Below are 17,336 nucleotides of genomic sequence, written 5' to 3'. Positions count from 1 at the left end.
CATTGAGTCACCCTGGCCAGAGGAGAGGGCCCAGGAGCAGGTCACAGAGCTGACATGCCCTGTGGTGACCGGGCAGGTACTCAAATCACCCTGAGGTGACCCCCAACTTTCTGCCCTCCCCCCATACACAGCCCCTCCCCCGTGGTCTGGGAGGCGGGAAGGACATTCCCCAGCCTGGGAAGCAGACACAGGGCCGGCCAGGGGCACCCAGGATGCCCACGGCAGACAGAAGTATCGCCCTGCCCACCACTCGCCTGCAGGAAGACTGGCCCCTGAGGCCCTGGCACAGACCTGGCGGGTGCCCAGGGCTGCTTCCAGGGTCTCTGCGACCAGGGGGATGGGGGGAGGCGGGAGAGCGCCACGACCCCAGAAGTCTGTTGCGTTTCTGCCATTAAACATGTCTCTACTTTTTTTTTTTTGTCTTTTAGGGCCGCACCCACAGCATATGGAGGTTCCCAGGCTAAGGGTCTAATCGGAACTACAGCTGCCGGCCTACGCCACAGCCACAGCAATGCCAGATCCAAGCCACGTCTGTGACTTACACCAGGGCTCACGACAACACCAGATCCTTAACCCACTGAACCAGGCCAGGGATCGAACCTGCATCCTCGCGGGTTCTAGTCGGATTCGTTCTTGCTGAGCCATGACAGGACTCCCAAGCATGTCCCTACTTTCATATGAGAAAGTAAACCAAACAGGACAGGAAAAAAAAATGCCAGGACCGTTCTCCTGGGAAAGTAAGGACATCCACCAACACAACCGCCCCCACGGACGCAGGAGAGACACAGGAAGCATCAACACTGTCACTGTAGAATCCCGTCCGCCCGGCGGAACGGACGCAGGAGACGTGGCGTGCATACACGGTGGAATACAACTCGGTCGTCAAAAAGAAGGAATAAGGCCATTGGCAGCCACTCAGGCGGACCTAGAGATCTTCATATGAAGTGAGCTAGGTCAGAGAAAGTCAGACACCGTAGGACATCACTGACGTGTGGCCCCTAAAATATGGCAGAAATGAACTGATCTGCAAAACAGAGCCGGACTCACACACACAGAGGAGAGACTTGGGGTTGCCAGGCGGGGAGAGGGGTAGACGGGACCTTGGGATCAGCAGGTGCAAACCCAGAGAACACAGGATGGATAAAGTGCAAGTTCCCGCTGTCTGGCTCGGGGACCTCTATTCAACATCCTGTGACAAGACGCAATGAAAAGAATAGTACGTCCGTGTAACAGGCGCATCGCTGCCCTCCAGAAATTAACGCAACGTTGTCCATCAACTATACTGCAACACAATCTTTCAGAGGCTCACGCCATCTCATCAGACTTAAAGGACACCCCTACCTGAGAAAATGCTCCCCCCCACCGCCCCTGCTGCCCTGGGCCGGCACCTCCCTTCAGAAGCACAGGGCGCCCCGTCACCCCAACCCAGTAAAGCCCGAGTGACTGATCCGTGCAGCCCACACCTAAGCAGCACGCTAAGCTGGGCCAAGCAGCGATGACGCCAAACCCAGAAAACGCTCAAGGACCAGCAGAAGGAAACATGACCGCAAGTAGCAGATGACGTCGTGGCTGCACAAGGGACGCGAGCCGTAGCTTTTCCCGACGCCCAGAAACCCTCCAGAAAACGCCCTGGGCGAGATGATCCCACTTAGGCGGCGACTGACCATAACCACTCTGATTCTATCAATGATCACAGCGGCTGTCTACAACCCGCAGTTCGAAGCCCTAGAGCCTCCCGACGCAGACACCCCAGGACCGTGGGCAGGAAGACCCCACACCTGAGAGGCAGGCTCCCCGAAGCCATTCATCCGAAATCAGATTTTTTGTGGGAGGTGAACAGGCTGATGTTAAGGCCCCTGGGGAGCCCACAAGGTGGCCCCCGAAGGAGAAGAGCGGGCACGGGGACCAACCTCGCGCTGAGACGGGCTTGCGCACGCGGCACAACAGCGTGGCCCCGGAGCGCAGAGGCCGACAGCGGGGACGGGACAGAAGACCCCGGAGCAGGGCCATTTGCACCTGGACGTCTGGCTCACAGGACAAACAGCCACTCAAAGCGGGCGGGAAAGACGGACTTTCGAGCCCGTGGTGCTGAGACGGCGCTGGCGGGGGGGCGGGACCGAGAGTGGACCTGACCTTGGCGCAAGGACATTCCCGGCCGCCCTCACAGTTCACCTCCACGAGCGTAGCCCAGACAGGTGCTAGAAGAAACCACGAGTGCTTTCCGGTGAACCCCGGGGGGACATCCTCCTGGGAACCCAAATCTGGAAGCATCGAAGGACAGGTCCAGCCGACTGCGTGCGCATAAAATGGGGTATGTCACAGGCCTCGGGGCCAGGCTCGCAGCCCTCAGCTGGCTGGGTGGGGACAAGCCGGGGTAGGATGAGGACACCGTCAGGGTCCATGTGCCCGTCAGACCCAGGGCCACGGCGCCAGCTGCTGTGGACCCCAAGCCAGCTCCTGTGCCCCTGTCCTCCTGTCCTTCCTCTAGCTCAGAAGTCCCCTCCTCCAGGAAGCCCTCCCAGACCAGCAGCCCCAGGATCCTTTCATTCTTCAGCCCTCTCAGCCCGACGGCCACATTCTGGCACGTGAGGGGGCCAGCGTGGGGGTCCCCACACCTCTAGTCCCCCAGCATCAGGGTGAGCCCACAGAGCCTGCCGGCAGGGGGGCTCAGGCACAGGGCGGCCATGGAAGGTGGGAGAGGCCAGGAGCAGCCCGCACGCCGGGGCCTTCATGTTGCTACATACCATCCAGAAGAGGGTCCCCGTGGCCAGGGCGACATACTGCTCAATGGTGGACAGCACACTGAAGATGAGGCAGACCAGCACGATAAGGAAGCTGCGAGACAGGAGGACATGGCGGTCAGTGCCCGCGGCCAGGCTGCCCACGCCCCCGCCTCAGACCCAGCCCGGGCCCCGGTGCGGAGGGCTGGCCGGCCTTCCCTCCCTGGGTCCAAGGGCTCCCAGGGCGCCAACCCTGAGTGTCGGCTGGGACTGGTGCATAAAGTGTGGCACAGCCGCGGGTGGCGTCCCCCAGCCACTAAGCAGCAGTTCTGACTCGGCTGCCCCGGACGGGCCTGGGATCTCCCTGCCAAAAGCCAGACACAGAAGGCCACACAGCTGGAAAGTGGCCGGTGTAGAGATCCAGGGCCAGCGGGCAGCCTCATGGCCACGGGGCGGGGGGCCTCTGCCCAGAGGAGGGTGCCTACCACGTGGCCCGGCAGCTCCCCAGCCTCAGTTTCCCTGTGGACACAGGCCCAGCCCGCAGCCCGTAGCCATGTCATCAGGGCAGCAGACAACGGCGTGGCCGGACATCAGGCAGGGACTCAGGAGGCAGCCCTGTGCCCCCTGCCCCGAGGCTGGGACCAGCGTGTCGTCTCATACCCTCTCCTCCTGTAGAGCCTGTCCACCATGGCCGTGAGGACACAGGAGGTGCTCGGGGACAGACTGCCACCCGGCCAGGCTCTGCAGATGATGACACGAGTCCTCACGAGGTCACGGCTGCAGCAGCGTCCAACAGACGCCACGGATGGGAAACTGGGTTCAGGGCTCTATGCTTCCGGGGGTGAACCATGCGTGGTCAAGCCACGGGGTGATGTGGCCAGCCCCGGGGAGGGACAGGGAGCAGGACGCGCGTGGTCTCATCTCTGTCTGTGCCCCCACATCCGTGATGACAGGGACCCCCGGTGATCCAGCACAACCCCCGACAGGGACCCTCGGTTCAGCCGAGCCCCGTCTGCCACCCCAGGTCACACACGCGCAGGTGTGCAGGTCCGGACACAGACACTGCCGCTGACCCACAGTCCCCACACCCGCAAGGCCAGCTGCAGCTCTGTCAGGTGCCCTGCGCCCCAGGCCACTGTCCCAAGCCAGTAGTGACCCTCAGCAAGGAAAGTGAGGCGCTGGCTCGGGGTCAGGACCCCGGTCTGCGGGCCCCACGTCCTCCAGCTTCTGCGGCCAGGACGTGCTAGAAAGTTCTAAGCTCTCTGCCTTCCTGCCTCCCGAGGCCGAGGACGGGAACAGAACCCAGGCGGCGCCCTCTGCCTCCCGGGCCCTCGCAGCCGGTGCAGCGTCCCGTCCTTTGGGGCCCAGGAGGCCACCATCACTCCCCCAGTGGCCTGTCCCTGTAGGACTTTTGCTGCCAGGGTGGCAACTGACCATTTATTGTCGCTGTTAGGGTGACCTCAGCCACCAGTCAGAAAGCAGGGTGAGAGCCTGTGAGAACCGTGTGTCCAGCGGGGCCCCAGGCGAGGCCTTGGGGGCGTCCTGAACTGGCCGGGGCACCTGGAGGCCTGTCTTCACCTGTCCTGTCTGGCTGTGCCCAGGGAACACGGTGACCTCGGGGAGGGGATGCAGCTGGGAGATCCAGACTCGGCCTTGACCAGGGGGAAGGTCCGGCCAGCGTGGCCCTGCCTAGGACAGGCCTGCACGGAGGGCACCTCAGGTGGGGTCCTTATCCCAGGGCCTGGCTCGGAGGCACCCAGAGGGTGGGCACCCTTTCCCAGGAGCATCTCCTGGTCACCTGCTGAAAAATACTTCCGCTGGCCCTTAGCAGGCGTGGCGTTCATCATTCCACACGCTGGGCTTTTTCAGCCTGGCTGTATCCCGAAGGCCAAGCAGCTCTCGAAATGCCTGCCCACTCTGTTTCAGAAGGAATCACTTAATAGTGCGCCTCGGTCCCTTCCGACCTGCCCTGAGAGGGCCCGGGACCCTCAGAGGTGCCGGGATCAGGTCCCTGCCCTCGGGGGGTGGGGGGGCTCACAGCAGCCTGGGGTGCTGACAGCCCTTCCTGCCTCTGCAGGGCTGGCCACTACCCCGTCCCAGCAACCTGTCCCAAGGCCCCAGATCAGGCAGCCACGGACCCCAAGAGCAGAAGACCCGGCCCGGGGAAGGAAGGAATGGGCCCTGCCCTCTGGATGGGGAGTGGGGGGCAGGGGCAGGAGGAGGGGCGCTGACTCCACAGAGGCCACCTCGGCCCCTGGTGCCGCCCCGCCCGGCTTCCCGGGAGGGCGTGTGCGTGCCTGCGGGAGGCGGCTGCTGCCCAGAGGACAATGGCCTGCCTGTGCGCTGGCGGCCAACCCACCTGGGGAGCTGCGGCCCGGGGTGCCCGCCCGAGGGACATCCGGAATGTTATCAGACTTCATTTCAGCGTCTGCAGCAGCAGGTGCCCTGGGAACGGAGAAGAACGTGGAGCCGTGCCAGGGCCGGGACTCAGCAGGAGGCCGCCCGGGAGCAGGAGGCGGCCCCCCCACCCCACCCCCACACCCGTGCCAGGCAGGGGACGGGCCGGACCCTCGGGGAGCCACGGAGTCCATGGGGACGGCCCCTCTGGCCCCTGGGAAGCAGCTTTCAACCCCGGGATGTTTCCCGGTGACATGGACAAAGTTAATGAGAACCATGCATGTCACACGCAAGGGAAACGCGGCCTGTTGGAGGCGCCCTTGGAACCTGACGGGAGAGACCTCAGCCGCCGGGCTCCCTGGGTGCTGAGCGGAGATGCCAGGCCCAGGAACGCGCTGCATCGCCCTGCTCGAGTCACTGCGTGTGTGACACTCGGTGAAGACTTTGAAAAGGTGTGTTGGTCCAGGAAAAACGCCGTGTGTGACAAAGGCTGAACTGGACATGACACTCAGTGAGGTGACCCAGACACTACAGAACAAATCCCGCGGAATCCCACGCCCAGGAGGGCCCTGGAGTCGCCAGATCCATCGGGACAGAAAGCAGATGGTGGGGATGGGGACCGGGGTGGCGGGGGGTGGGGGGGAGCGTCTGGTGGGGACAGAGGGCGTGAACTTGGGGAGATGCGGTTTGGGGGACGGACGGACGGCGTGACGGGGGCAGAGCCACGCGATCGCAGTGAGTGCCGCCGCCAAGCTCTACACGCAGCAGTGGTGCCCAGAATAAACTTACGTTACGGGTGTGGCAGCGCGGGTTTCTACAGTTTTAAAAAAAAGGAAACTAAGCAAAGGACGTCCCATCCCAAGCTGCTGTGTTCGCCGCAGGCTCTAGAGAGGCTGAGGGAGGGTCAAAGACCGCCCACCGGCAGGACCTGCAGGGCAGCGGCAAAGGGCAGCGCCTGAGGCTCAAGGCCAAGCGGCGGGAGGTTTCGTAGATTCGGTGCTGACCTTCAAACCCCTGCTATCGGAGGGGCTCCTCTGTGCACAAAGTCACCCTGGACGATTCCAAACACCCTGAACAAACAGAGGACGCGTGCCCCCACCCCGGCCCGGGCTGCCCAGCCTGGGGACCGCACCGCCCCACGGGACGCCAAGCTCCCCACCCCCGCGGGCCCAGCCCGCGCCCGGCACCGCTCCGGGCGAAGCTGGCTGGGCGCCGCGCTGCGCAGACCCCGGCCCGGACCGGGGCTCCCAGGGGCCACCCCTCACCCAACTGGACCCCGGCCCCCCAACGATTGACTCTTCTTCAGACTGGTTCAGTGGCACCAAGGCTCCCTGCTTTAAAGGGGTCCCGTGGGCGATGCAATCCGCAGAGGGGAGGGTTACACCCCCTAAGGCCCTGCGAGCAGAATCCCAGTCAACAGACCCTAGGACGCCCAGCAAGCAGCTATTAGGAGATCTAAACCCACTTCTCTGTCCAAGAGACGGGGGCCTCCCTCAGCCCCACAGGGTTTCAGCCGACACTTTTTCTGAAAGTGGCCTGGGCTGGGGACCCTGGAGACACAGGGCCTCCCACCTCACGCTCTGGCTGTGCCTGTGCGCACAGCACCTCCTCAAAGGCCAGGCCTCCACTGCCTGGGGGTCACCACCACCAGGCGGCCGCCAGGACTGCCCCGGAATCTGCAGCCCACATGCCACTGGCCTCCCTGCCTCAGTGCCTCGGTGTCTACTGGGCAGCCCGGTAAGCCTGGAAAATGCAAATGCCACCGGGGCTCTCCCAGGCCACAGACTCTCTAAGTGGAGTTGGACTCCAAGCCAGCCTCCTGGGTAGCCCCTGCCCCACAGGCCTGGGCTTCCCTGCAGAGGGGACTTCTGACGCCACAGCTGGGCCCTTGGCCCCGCCCAGCTCTCCTCAACCACCTGCTGTCCACTGCTGCCCCGAGACAGAGCGAGGGTTCCCCAGGCAAAGGCCCTTCTGCCACCGTCCCCCCGGAAGGTCCCTCTTGAGGCCCGGGACATAAGTGTTTGTTGAATGAATGAATGAAGGTTTCAGGGTGTGCTCAGGACGCACTGAGGAGCGAGACCCCTTCGCTCCATTCTTCTCCTCCTCGCTCTTCCCCGCCCACCCCCGTGGGCTCAGTCAGGGCCCTACGGGGCCTCCAGGGGACCAGGACAGGGCACCCACTCTCCACACCCGATGCCACCCCAGACTGCATGCCAACACCGTCTGGCAGAGAGGAGCCTGAGGAGTGGGGGACTCTGCTGAGAGCTGGGAGCAGGCGCGGCCACCCCAGCTGCCAGGAGAGCACGAGGACACACTGGACGCGGGAAGGCCGTGGTCCAGTTGCCCCAAGTTGGCCCCGAGGCAGCAGGGAGGGGGCTGCCCCCGGAGGAGACCCACCCCAGGCGGGTGGCGGGAGACCTCAGGGAGACCCGCGCCCAGCCTGGACACCCACCGCCAGCCCCTCCGCCTCCCGGGCCCACGGGGCCTTGCTCTCCCGTCCGCTCGCCCAGCATCTGCAGGGCATGCCAGGGTGCGGCCCACACCCCCCAAACACAGGGACGGCACAGGTAAGGGGACAGCTTGGGCACAGGGACGGGTCAGCTCCCCGGGGAGGGCCTGTGACAGCCCCGCCAGCACAGATGAAGACAGGGTCTGCCACCCTCTCGCCAACATGAGGGTGAGGAGGTCACTCGCCCTGGCCACTCAGTGCCGGCAGACGCGCTTCCGTGCCCGAGGCCCCTGGGGTGTCTGGAGGCACTCAGGCCCATCTTGGCTGGTCCCCAAAGCCCCATGGCACAGCCACCACAAGGTGACAAGGTGGGGGACAGCAGCACCCCCACACTGGCCATGCATTCTGTTTTGGCAGCCCTGCAGGGCAGGTGGTGGGACGGCCAGGGTCCAGCCGAGCCTGGGGAGCACACAGGCCGTCGCCCTGCCTAGCGGCCTGGCTCCCGTCCAGAGGACAAGAATCAATGCCATGCCCATGTCTCATCCCAATGCCCAGGGCCCTGTCACCTTCCATGCCCACCTCAGCACAGGGCCCTGGCTTGCGCTGGGAGTGTGGGATGTCCCCGCTGAGGGCCAGGCCTCCTGGGGGCAGCCGGGGGCAAGCAAGAACGGGCCTTGGCTGAGGCCTTAACCACGCTGCCCTCCGCCTTTGCAGGGCACTAGAGGGGCAGCTGTGGGGGTCTCTCAGGGCGGGGGCACGGCGGTGTGTGGACACGTGCGTGGTTCCTCGCGGATCTGCTTCCACCATCAGAAACACAACAGCCACGTCCAAGCCTCAGGCTGTGGGTGACGGCACTTGAAGGTCCAGCCCCGGCCGTGGGCCAGTGCCCCCAACCCAGGCCCTTTCCCGGTGTCCACCAGAAAACAGGGGCGCCCACCCACACAACTGGGACCCCTGACCTCTTTGCCATCAGGCCCCGGCGAGGCAGGAGCGGGAAGCACGGTGGCGAGAACCTTCTCCCGTCCACGCCTTCACAAGAAGCCTCGGAAGCGGGCCTGTCCCCCCATCAGAGGGAGGAGGGAACGTGACCCCCCAGAGTCACACAGCCCCAGACGGCCAGCAGAGAACAGACTCCTGCTCTGCCTGCCCGGCACAGGCCACCTGCCACCAGGCTATGCCTCGCGCCTCCAGGAAAACGGCAGCCCAGGGACCCACCTGGAGTGGCCGGGCCCCCAGGCCTCCCACTGCCCACCCTGGAGGGGCTGCCCTGGCCTGGCGGTGGGAGGCCAGGCCCCGGCCGGGCTCGGCTAGGAGGGTTGCGGGATGACCTGGCTGTCACGGCAGCCACCCTGCATCCACTTCACTGGGGGCCGGAGCGGCCGGGACCCAGGAGGTGTCCGGCCCTGGACGGGAGACCCACCTGAGGCAGGGCCGTCGGGCAGGGAGCGCAGGCCCGTCCAGGGCCCAGGCCTGCAGGGCCGACTCTGCCCCGGAGTGTGGCCGGCACGAAGCCTGGCTGCCCGGCCCGGCCTGGCCCAGCCTGTGATAAGAACCCCCTCGAGGGTATATTTAGAAGGTGTTGGAGAACAAACTGAAGTGACCCCTCGGACAGAGGCCTGATCGGCCCAGGACGCGCGCCGTCTTCCCTGCGAAAGAGGCCAGTCCGGGCGGGGGAGGGGCCAGCAGGCAGCCACTCGCTCTACCCCAGACACGGCCCGTGTCTCAGGGATCCAGGGCCTGGGCACAGCCGGCGCTGCAGGCCTCACCCAGGATGGGGCAGGATGCGCACATCCCGGGGGTGAGACGGAGCAACAGGCAGCAGAGGGCTGGGGCACCGGCAGGGGTGGGAGGGCCTGGGGGCTTCCTGCCCAGGGTCCAGACCCCGCCCTCCCTTAAACAGGGCGACTCTGCAGACTCAAGGCCAGGGCAGGGCTCCCAGGATACCTCAAGCCAGGCCCCAGGAGAAGCAGGTGGCCTGCAGCCGGGGCTGCTCAAGCCCATCAGTGCCGGAGGGGGTGCTTCGTGGGCTCTTCCCTGCTGGGAAAGTCCCTCCTTGAGTCTAGCCCAGGTCTTTCTTGCTGCAGTTTGGCTTGATCTCCAGCTGAAGGAAACCTCCCGACCTCCCACGGTGGAGGCTTCAGCCTGACCCAAGGGGACTCCGGAAGCTGAGCAGCCATGGGACCCGGGCCTTGGTTTCCCCTGGGAAGTGGGGTTGCATCAAGCATGCTGGCAGCTTGCACGTGGGCCATCAAAGGGCCCTTGGCCATGGCTACCGTCAGCCTCGCACAGCCAGGCTGGGCAGGATGCCGCCGGCTCTACCAGCACCCGGGAGAACCCTCAGGGGAGGGAGGGCCTGGGCACCACCCACCTCGTCAGGGGGCCTCAAGGGCCTAACGTGGGCGGGGGCGCTTCCGGCTGGGCACCTCTTTCCCTCCCAACCCCTCTCCTCTCGCCCATTCCCCTTGGAAGGGGCAATCAGGGAAGGCTTCCCAGAGGCGGGGGCCTGATCCAGGCAGAAGGAATAATAGCATGTGCAAAGCCCAGAGGAGAGAACACGGCCACGCGGAGCCTTCAAAGAATTCAGGAAGGAGGCGGCACAGAGGCAGGGAAGCAGCAGGCCCTGACTCGGGGTCACGGAGAAGGGCCCCCACATGTACTGTCTCTTCCAACACGGACACCAATGTCTGTGGGGCCTGGGATGGGGCAGGGAGGTGCTCAGCCACCCAGGGGAAGGGGGTCCCAGATGCCAGGGCTCCGTGGCTCCAAGGGGCCACCCAGCATGTCGAGGCAAGGTGGGTGGTCGCCCTCATTGCCGATTCCTGTCCACAGACGAGGCTGCGCAGAGGGACCCTGACCTCACCTTTCTGGGCTGGGGTCTCCCCTGACACTCCGACACCAGGGGGCGGCCTGCGGTCACCCGCGCAGGGGACAGCAGTGAGAGCTGCGGGTTCTCCATGCAGCTTCTGCCCCGGGTCCATGGACACTGGAACTGCAGACGCCCAGTGACCCCCAGGGCTGCCACTCAAGGCCCAGAGGGGCAGCTGGCCCTGTGAGGAGCCCTGGGCACCACCTCGAGAGGCCGGAGCTACAGCCGTCCTCCCACAGAGGCAGGGGAGACGGTGCCATCCCCCGCCCACACGCAGAAGGGAGCGAGGGCCACCCGGCTAGCGTGATGCCCAGCCATGTGGTCCATGGCAGCCCACCTGCACAGGTGTGTTTCAGCCACGTGAACACCTACGGCCGGCAGATCAAGTAACCCTGGCCCCCCACAAGCCACGGGGCTCGTCCATTCGGGGAGGAATCAGGAGCCGAGAAGAAGGAATTTTGCTTCAGATCGCAACACAAAAACCTGTCTGAGCTTCCAGCTGCGGGCCTGCCCTTGGATTTGCAACTTGCCAACCCCCTGAATCGTGGGGGTCAAGTCCTGAAAGCAAGGACTCTCTCCGTGTGTGTATGTGTGTGTGTGTCTATGTGTGTGTCTGCGCGTGTCCGTGTCTCTGTTGCTGTGACTCTGTCTCTGTGTGTGTCTGTGTGTGCATAGGTCCACACACACAGGCACAGACACACCTGCTTGTTTCATGGAGAACTCCCACTACTACAGTGAGTCAGATATTAAGACGCCCATTTCCCAGATGGGGAAATCGAGGCTCAGAAGTGCCAAGAATCCCACTCAAATCCAGCTTGTCCTGGTCCTGTCCGATTGTAAAAGCCTAGGACTTCTCCAAAGAAGGAGAAAAGCCAGTGCAGGGGCGGGCAGGCTGGGAGGGCTGTGCCCACGCTCGCTCTGGGCCCACCTGGCCTGGGCTTTGTCTTGTGCTGTGGGTGAGAAGCTCAGCTTTCCTGGCTCTTCTGCAGGGGGAGAGGGGCGGGCCGGCCCAGACCACACAGCAAAAATCTCCACACGGGGCAACAGCTCAGGGCCCCTGGGGCAGCCTCTGGGGGCCACCCGATGCCAGGGACAGGACAGGCCAGCTCACTGCCTGGAAGGGCCTCACCCTCTAGTCGGTCCCAGCAGCCCCTCGGGAGCTGCCCTGCAGTCTGTCCTCAGGGCCAAGACCACCGCCCAGACCCAGGGAGGCAGGTTGTCTGGCCAAGACCCGCCTCCTCCCCCCCTGACCTCTCCGAGCCCCCGACCCAACAGGCTGGAGGCAGAGGCCCTTCTGAGAAGCCACATGGGCAGCCCCTGACCGAGGCAGAGTCCACCCAACCCTGTGCTGGGACCTGTCAAAGGCGAATGTCCCCCCTGACCAGAGATGGCCAGAGGCTGGGCTGCCCACCCAGGAGACACGGGCCCCAGGTGACTTCAGCTCACCCAACCCCACGCCACCCCCAGGGCAGCTGCAGGTGTGGCCCTGCGGGGGTCTGCCAGGGCGTCGGTGGCCCCTGACTCCTCTCCCAGCCCCCATGTCCCTAAGCCGACCAGCAGTGCCCAGGGGAAGGTGGAAAGACAGCAGGTATGCACACAGGGCACCCTGGCCAAGCCTGGCACCGTGGGCGAGTGGCACCTCCAGAACCATCCTGTCCTCTGAGGCCAAGGAGGAGCTGCCCTTCATCCCTGCAGCCCCCGGGCCAGGTTCCCCAGAGAGATGCCAGCTTCTCGGAAGCCCCAGGCAGCCCAGAGCTGGAAGAAGTCTGGCTCCCAGGCTCTTCCCTGGGGTGACCCGGGCCACACCTCCTCCCCACCAAGGCCTCCAACTGGGACGCAGGGGCCAAGCGGCCTGCCCTCCAGCCGCAGAGCAGGAAAGCTTCCTGTCCCCTCAGGCCAGGAAAGCCCTCTGCTGACAAAACAAGGAGTCCAGGCCTGGGACATCCCGCAGGCAGCGGGACATGCCAACCCACACGGCCCCAGGCGGGGCTCCTGAATGGCGCCCTTCACCCAGCCTTTGTGGTTGGCTCTGCTCTCCATGGGAAAGTCGGGATTGGGACCGGGGACAGCGCCCCTGCCCGCCTTCCGCTGCAGGCTGGGAGGCCGCGCAAGGGACAGGAGGGGGGACAGGAGAGGGCGGCCCCAGGCCTCAGCCTGCGGACGCGTGGGGGGCAGGGAGGTTTGGGGGTGCCAAGCGTGAGCCACGGTCATAACTGCCCGAGGCTGGGCCGGCCGGGCGCTCAGCATCTGAGGGCCCCGCGTCTGCACACGGCAGGTGCCTGTCGCCGGGCCGGCCACTGTCCTCCCGGGACGCTCCTCGGATCTCGTCCCCGGCGCCTTGGCTTCTGAAGGGTCTGCCCCTCCGGGAAGTGCCCGTTTCCTCTTCCTCCAGCTGGACTGAGACAAAGAGTCCACTCCCTCTGGGCTTCCCCTCACGCACCCATGCCCTGCTCTGATCTGTGAAAACGCACACCGGGCTCCCACACGTGCGCGAGGAAGGTGCCCTGTGCGGCCAGGCCCACCCTCCAGAGCCGGGGTCCTGCAGCCGGGTTCCCGGCGGGACGTCCACGTGGGCTGCCCGGAGCCCAGCCCGGCCCTCACCCCACCGGGGAGCTGCTCAGGGCGTGGAGGGAGGAAGCAGCTAACTCTGCCGGGGGGTGGGGGGGAGGCGCGGTCCCGGGTGATCCTCCGTCACCGCCCCGCGCGGATTACCCAAGGCCGGATGCAATGAGCGGGTGTATTTTGGTCTCAGCATCCTCCACCCCGCCAGAGAGCAGCCCGGCCCTGGCTGCACAGAGGCAGGTCAGCCCAGCACTGCCACCGGCCAGGGGGTTCAAAGACAAGCCCTCTGTCACCCATCACAGAGAGGGGATTCCTGGGCCGAGGAGGGACGTGGACCCAGCTAAACCAGGTCCCAAGCTCCCCGGAAGGACCGACTAAGAAGGCCCCGGGCCTGGACAGCCCACCCTGGCCCCAGCGGGTGTTAGCAAGGAAAAGCAGTTGCTGCCTGGTGGCTCCCCCTGCAGGTGCTCCAGGGGTGCCCCAGGTGATGGGCTAAAAGCCTGCGAGGCCCAGGTCGTCTGCCCCCATCCCCCTACCCAGACAGAAAGCACCTACTCTGTGCCTGCCACCATGCTAGCCTCCAGGGACGAGCCAGGCACAGGCCAAGGAGACAATAAGTCAGGAAACAAGGTAAGGGCAGGTGACAGCCACCCTGGCGAGACAGGAGGGGCCGTCACAGTGAGTGACGGTGGGGGATGGGGTGGGGGGGTGGCCGCCAGGTGGCGGTGACATGGTGACATGTACAGGAGGGCTGCGCAGGCTGTTCCAGGCAAGGCAAATGCAAAGGCCCTGTGGCAGGCTTGAGGCCAGGGTGGCGGGAGCAGGGAAGGCCTCCCGGGAGGAGCAGACACAGGCTCTGGGCTGGGGGCGGCTGTTTCCCAACCAAGCCTGGCCTGGACCCCTGAGACCCTGAGTGGGAGGAAGGGCGGGAGCCCGTCCACCTTCACGCACACCGACTGTGGGGCCGGAGACAGGAAGACCAAGGTCACTACCAAAATGCAAGCAGAAAGGAGGCGTTGGCAGCGAGCCCGCCCGGCCATCGCGCGTCACACCGATGCCCCTCCCATGTCATTCCTGGGACCCCCACACACCTGCAGGCCCCCGGCACCCCGGCCAAGCAGCCCGAGGGCCCCCCTTCCTTTCTGCATCTGGCCTGACCCAGAGAGGCCGGGGCCAAGGAGGGGACAAAAGCAGAGGAAGAGGAGAGCCAGCCCAGGACGGCGGCACCGACACGGCCCGGAAACGCCAGCACCAGGCCGACACCTCCGCACGACTTCGGCTTCCTGCCGCCGCCCGGAATAGCGGCACATCCTCCACATCCTCGGAGCAGCCCGCCGGACCCCCGCCCCGGCCCACCCCGCCCCTACGGGGACCCCTCCCGGGCACGCCGACCCCCCCACGGCCTCGACCAGCCTTCCAGAAGCCCGCCGGGGACAGGGCTCGCCAGGCCCGGGGGTCTGGGAGTGGAGATGCAGACCTGAACGTGGAGGGGAAGCAGTGACTGATGCCGAGGGGAGGGCTCAGGAGGGAACCTTCCTGCAAAGCCTGAAGGCCCTCGGCAAAGAGGCTCACGGGATGCCAAAGGCTGCGATTCGCCCTGTCGTGAAACATCTGACGAAAACTTCAGGCAGCTGCTTAGCATCCCAATGAGCTGCACACTGCACCTGTCACGCAGACACAGCCCTTCCCCAAGACGGAGCGGGTGCTACACTGACGGCACCCCCTCCAGGAAGCCTTCCAGGATTGCTGGGTCAAGCCCCACACACCCACTGCACATGCCTTCCCAGTGCTGTGCGCCTCCTGCTGCCGACCTCACCCTGGCTGAGGCTTTCCTTTTTCAGTGTGTATGATCCTGGGTCGGAAGGTGCCCCACGCCCAGGCCCACTAGGATGGCATGGGCACAATGCTGTCTCTGGGACGCATGGGTGTGGTTGGTCCCATTCAAGCCCTGAGTGAGCCCAGAAGAAAAGACACCTTTCTTATAAAAAGCTTAATTTGCAGCCCACCATCCCTCCAGGCCAAGGAGACTCCGTTACTGAAGCCACACGGTCACTGCTGTCACTGCAGGTCCTGGGGGTCCCCCCATGGAAGAGCTGTGTCTCCTGCACCTTCCACGCTCCGAGGAGCCCAGGCAGCCTCCTGGGTGCGGTCTGTCCTCAGGGGCCTGGGGGAGCCCCTGCCCCCGTGGGTCATCCCCCACCCCGACACCTGGGACACATGAGTCAGAACCACAATCACACTGCTGCTTCTGCCAAGGATGTGGCACTAGGGTGGCTCCCAGAGGGGTAGCCAGGCCTCCCAGGCTCTCTCCAAAGGCCAGTACAGAGATCTTTCAGGACCACTGGACACGGCTCTGGTCCCCTGCACCCCAGCCCTGGTGCCCGGATACCTGCCCTTAGCCCTCCCACTGGCTTTTCATCTAGCCCTGCACCTGCCCGGCCCCTGCTCTCATCACCTATACACTGACCCCCCTGCCCAACCGTGACCCCAACCCGGGCTCTCCCCCAACCTCCCACTGGCTTCACGTTACCTCGCCTGGCTGCAGGGCAAACACTTCCAGCATGGCAGTCCCCCACCTGGCTGCTGACCCCGCCCGACCCCAGCACCTCCTCATCTCAGACATGGAAACCACCTTCCCCAGGTGCCAGGCAGACGCCTTAGGGTCCAGCCCACTCTTCCTTCCCTGCACCTGCACCGCCCACTCCACTCACACACCCGGTTAGCTGCAGGCCCCTCGCTTCTCACCCTCACTCCAGCCCCCTGGGGGATGCCCCCCCACCTCCCAACCCCTCCCAGCAACACCCTGGTCTCCCTGCCCCACCCCTTATCCCTAGCCATCCTGCACCGGAGGCCAGAGGGACCCAGCAAAGATGCTAGTCATTGGACTGGACGTCTGAGGAGGGAGCCCCTGGCAGCCGTCAGGAGAGAGAAGGCCTCAGGTCAGACACACGCGTGGACACCACGTGGACGTAAAAATCAAACCTCAGACTCCTAGAAGGAAACACAGCATCGTGAATTCCTCTTTCACCTTGATGCAGCGAAGGCGAGCCATCACGACTCGCCATCCGGAGGCAAGAGAATAAAAGACAGATACATTTGATTATATCGACATAGAAATTTTTCTCAGAACAAAAATCACCATAAACAAAGTCAAAAGACAAATGACCAACTGGGAGAAAATATTCACGACATAAATCACGTGCACAGGACTAATAGTCCTTGAATAGAAATGACTTGAAAATTGAGAGATCAAGGACCCAAAAGGCAATAGAATGATGCGGAAAAGATGAATGGCACGTTCGCAGATCCACGCGCATGCACGCACACGCAAGCACACACACATACACATGACCTTCAGACACATGAAAAACGCCCAAATACAGACAGAAATGCCATCAGGCTGGCAACAAAGAACATAGTGTGATAACACAGTTGGAGAAGCTGCAAGGGAACCAGCGTGCTCAGACGTGGCCTCGGGGAGCACGTGGCAAACGCTTTCTGGAGGGAAATTTGGTGGCACCTAACAAAACTGCATGGTTCTCCTTCAACCCAGCACTTCCACTGCCAAGAATCTACCCTAAAGACATGCCTCCGACAAGATGACGATGCAAACGCAGAAAAGGCTCTTCACTGCAACATGGGTTGTAATCACAAAATATGGAAAATAACCTAAAGGCTCATAAATAAACTGCAGTTGCCATATGGGCACAGCACAGTACCAGGCAGCCGTGAACAGAAGGTGGACGATCCTGAGGAACTAGCATGGAGTGAATTCCAGGAGGTACTGAGAGGTGCGAAAAGCACAAATGAAAGAGCACCTGCAGTTTTTTCAACAAACGGTGCTGGAGAGCTGGATCTCCCTGCAAAAGACTGCAGCTGGACTCAAACTTTACACCACGTACAAAAATTAACTCACAGTGGATTAGCGACCCGCACGTAAGAGCTAGAACTGTGAAACCCTGAGAAGAGGACATAAAAGGAAAGCTTCATGGCATTGGATTTAGCAGTGATATTTTTTGGATAGGACCCTAAAAGTATTGGAACAAAAGAACGAAATAGATCAATTGATGTCATGAAAATTAAAATGTCTGCCCAGCAAAGGACACAATCAACTAAGTGAAAAGATGGCCCACAGAATGGGAGAGAGTATGTACAAGTCATATCTCTAGAATATGTAAAGAACTCCTACAACTCAACAACCACCTCAAAAATCCAACTGACAAATGGGCAAGACCCAATTACTGACACATCTCCTTTTATTGCACTGTGCCTTATGCTGTGCAGATATGACATTTTTTTGCACATTGAAAGATTGTATCAAATGAGTCTATAAGTGCCATTT

General features: G+C 63.4%; 1 protein-coding gene across 2 annotated transcripts in view; it reads right to left on the bottom strand.

The window, feature by feature from the left end:
* The window catches only part of KCNQ1 (potassium voltage-gated channel subfamily Q member 1), a 313,789-nt gene that overhangs the window by 261,278 nt on the left and 35,175 nt on the right, over window positions 1–17,336 (bottom strand). For both annotated transcript variants that reach the window (XR_014836476.1, NM_001444834.1), the window contains 1 exon segment: window positions 2,745–2,835. Coding sequence is in view for 1 of the 2 variants with exons in the window: in NM_001444834.1 (NP_001431763.1) it covers window positions 2,745–2,835 (91 nt within the window). In the remaining variant the exon portion in view is untranslated.

Source organism: Sus scrofa, chromosome 2 (assembly GCF_054392235.1).
Source record: "Sus scrofa isolate SSC_HxYL_T2T_F1_AM1 chromosome 2, Sscrofa_HxYL_maternal_Yorkshire_Landrace_v2.0, whole genome shotgun sequence".
NCBI classification, from domain to species: Eukaryota; Metazoa; Chordata; class Mammalia; order Artiodactyla; family Suidae; genus Sus; species Sus scrofa.
Note: the sequence above shows the minus strand (reverse complement) of the source record. Positions and strands in the feature narration are given on the sequence as shown.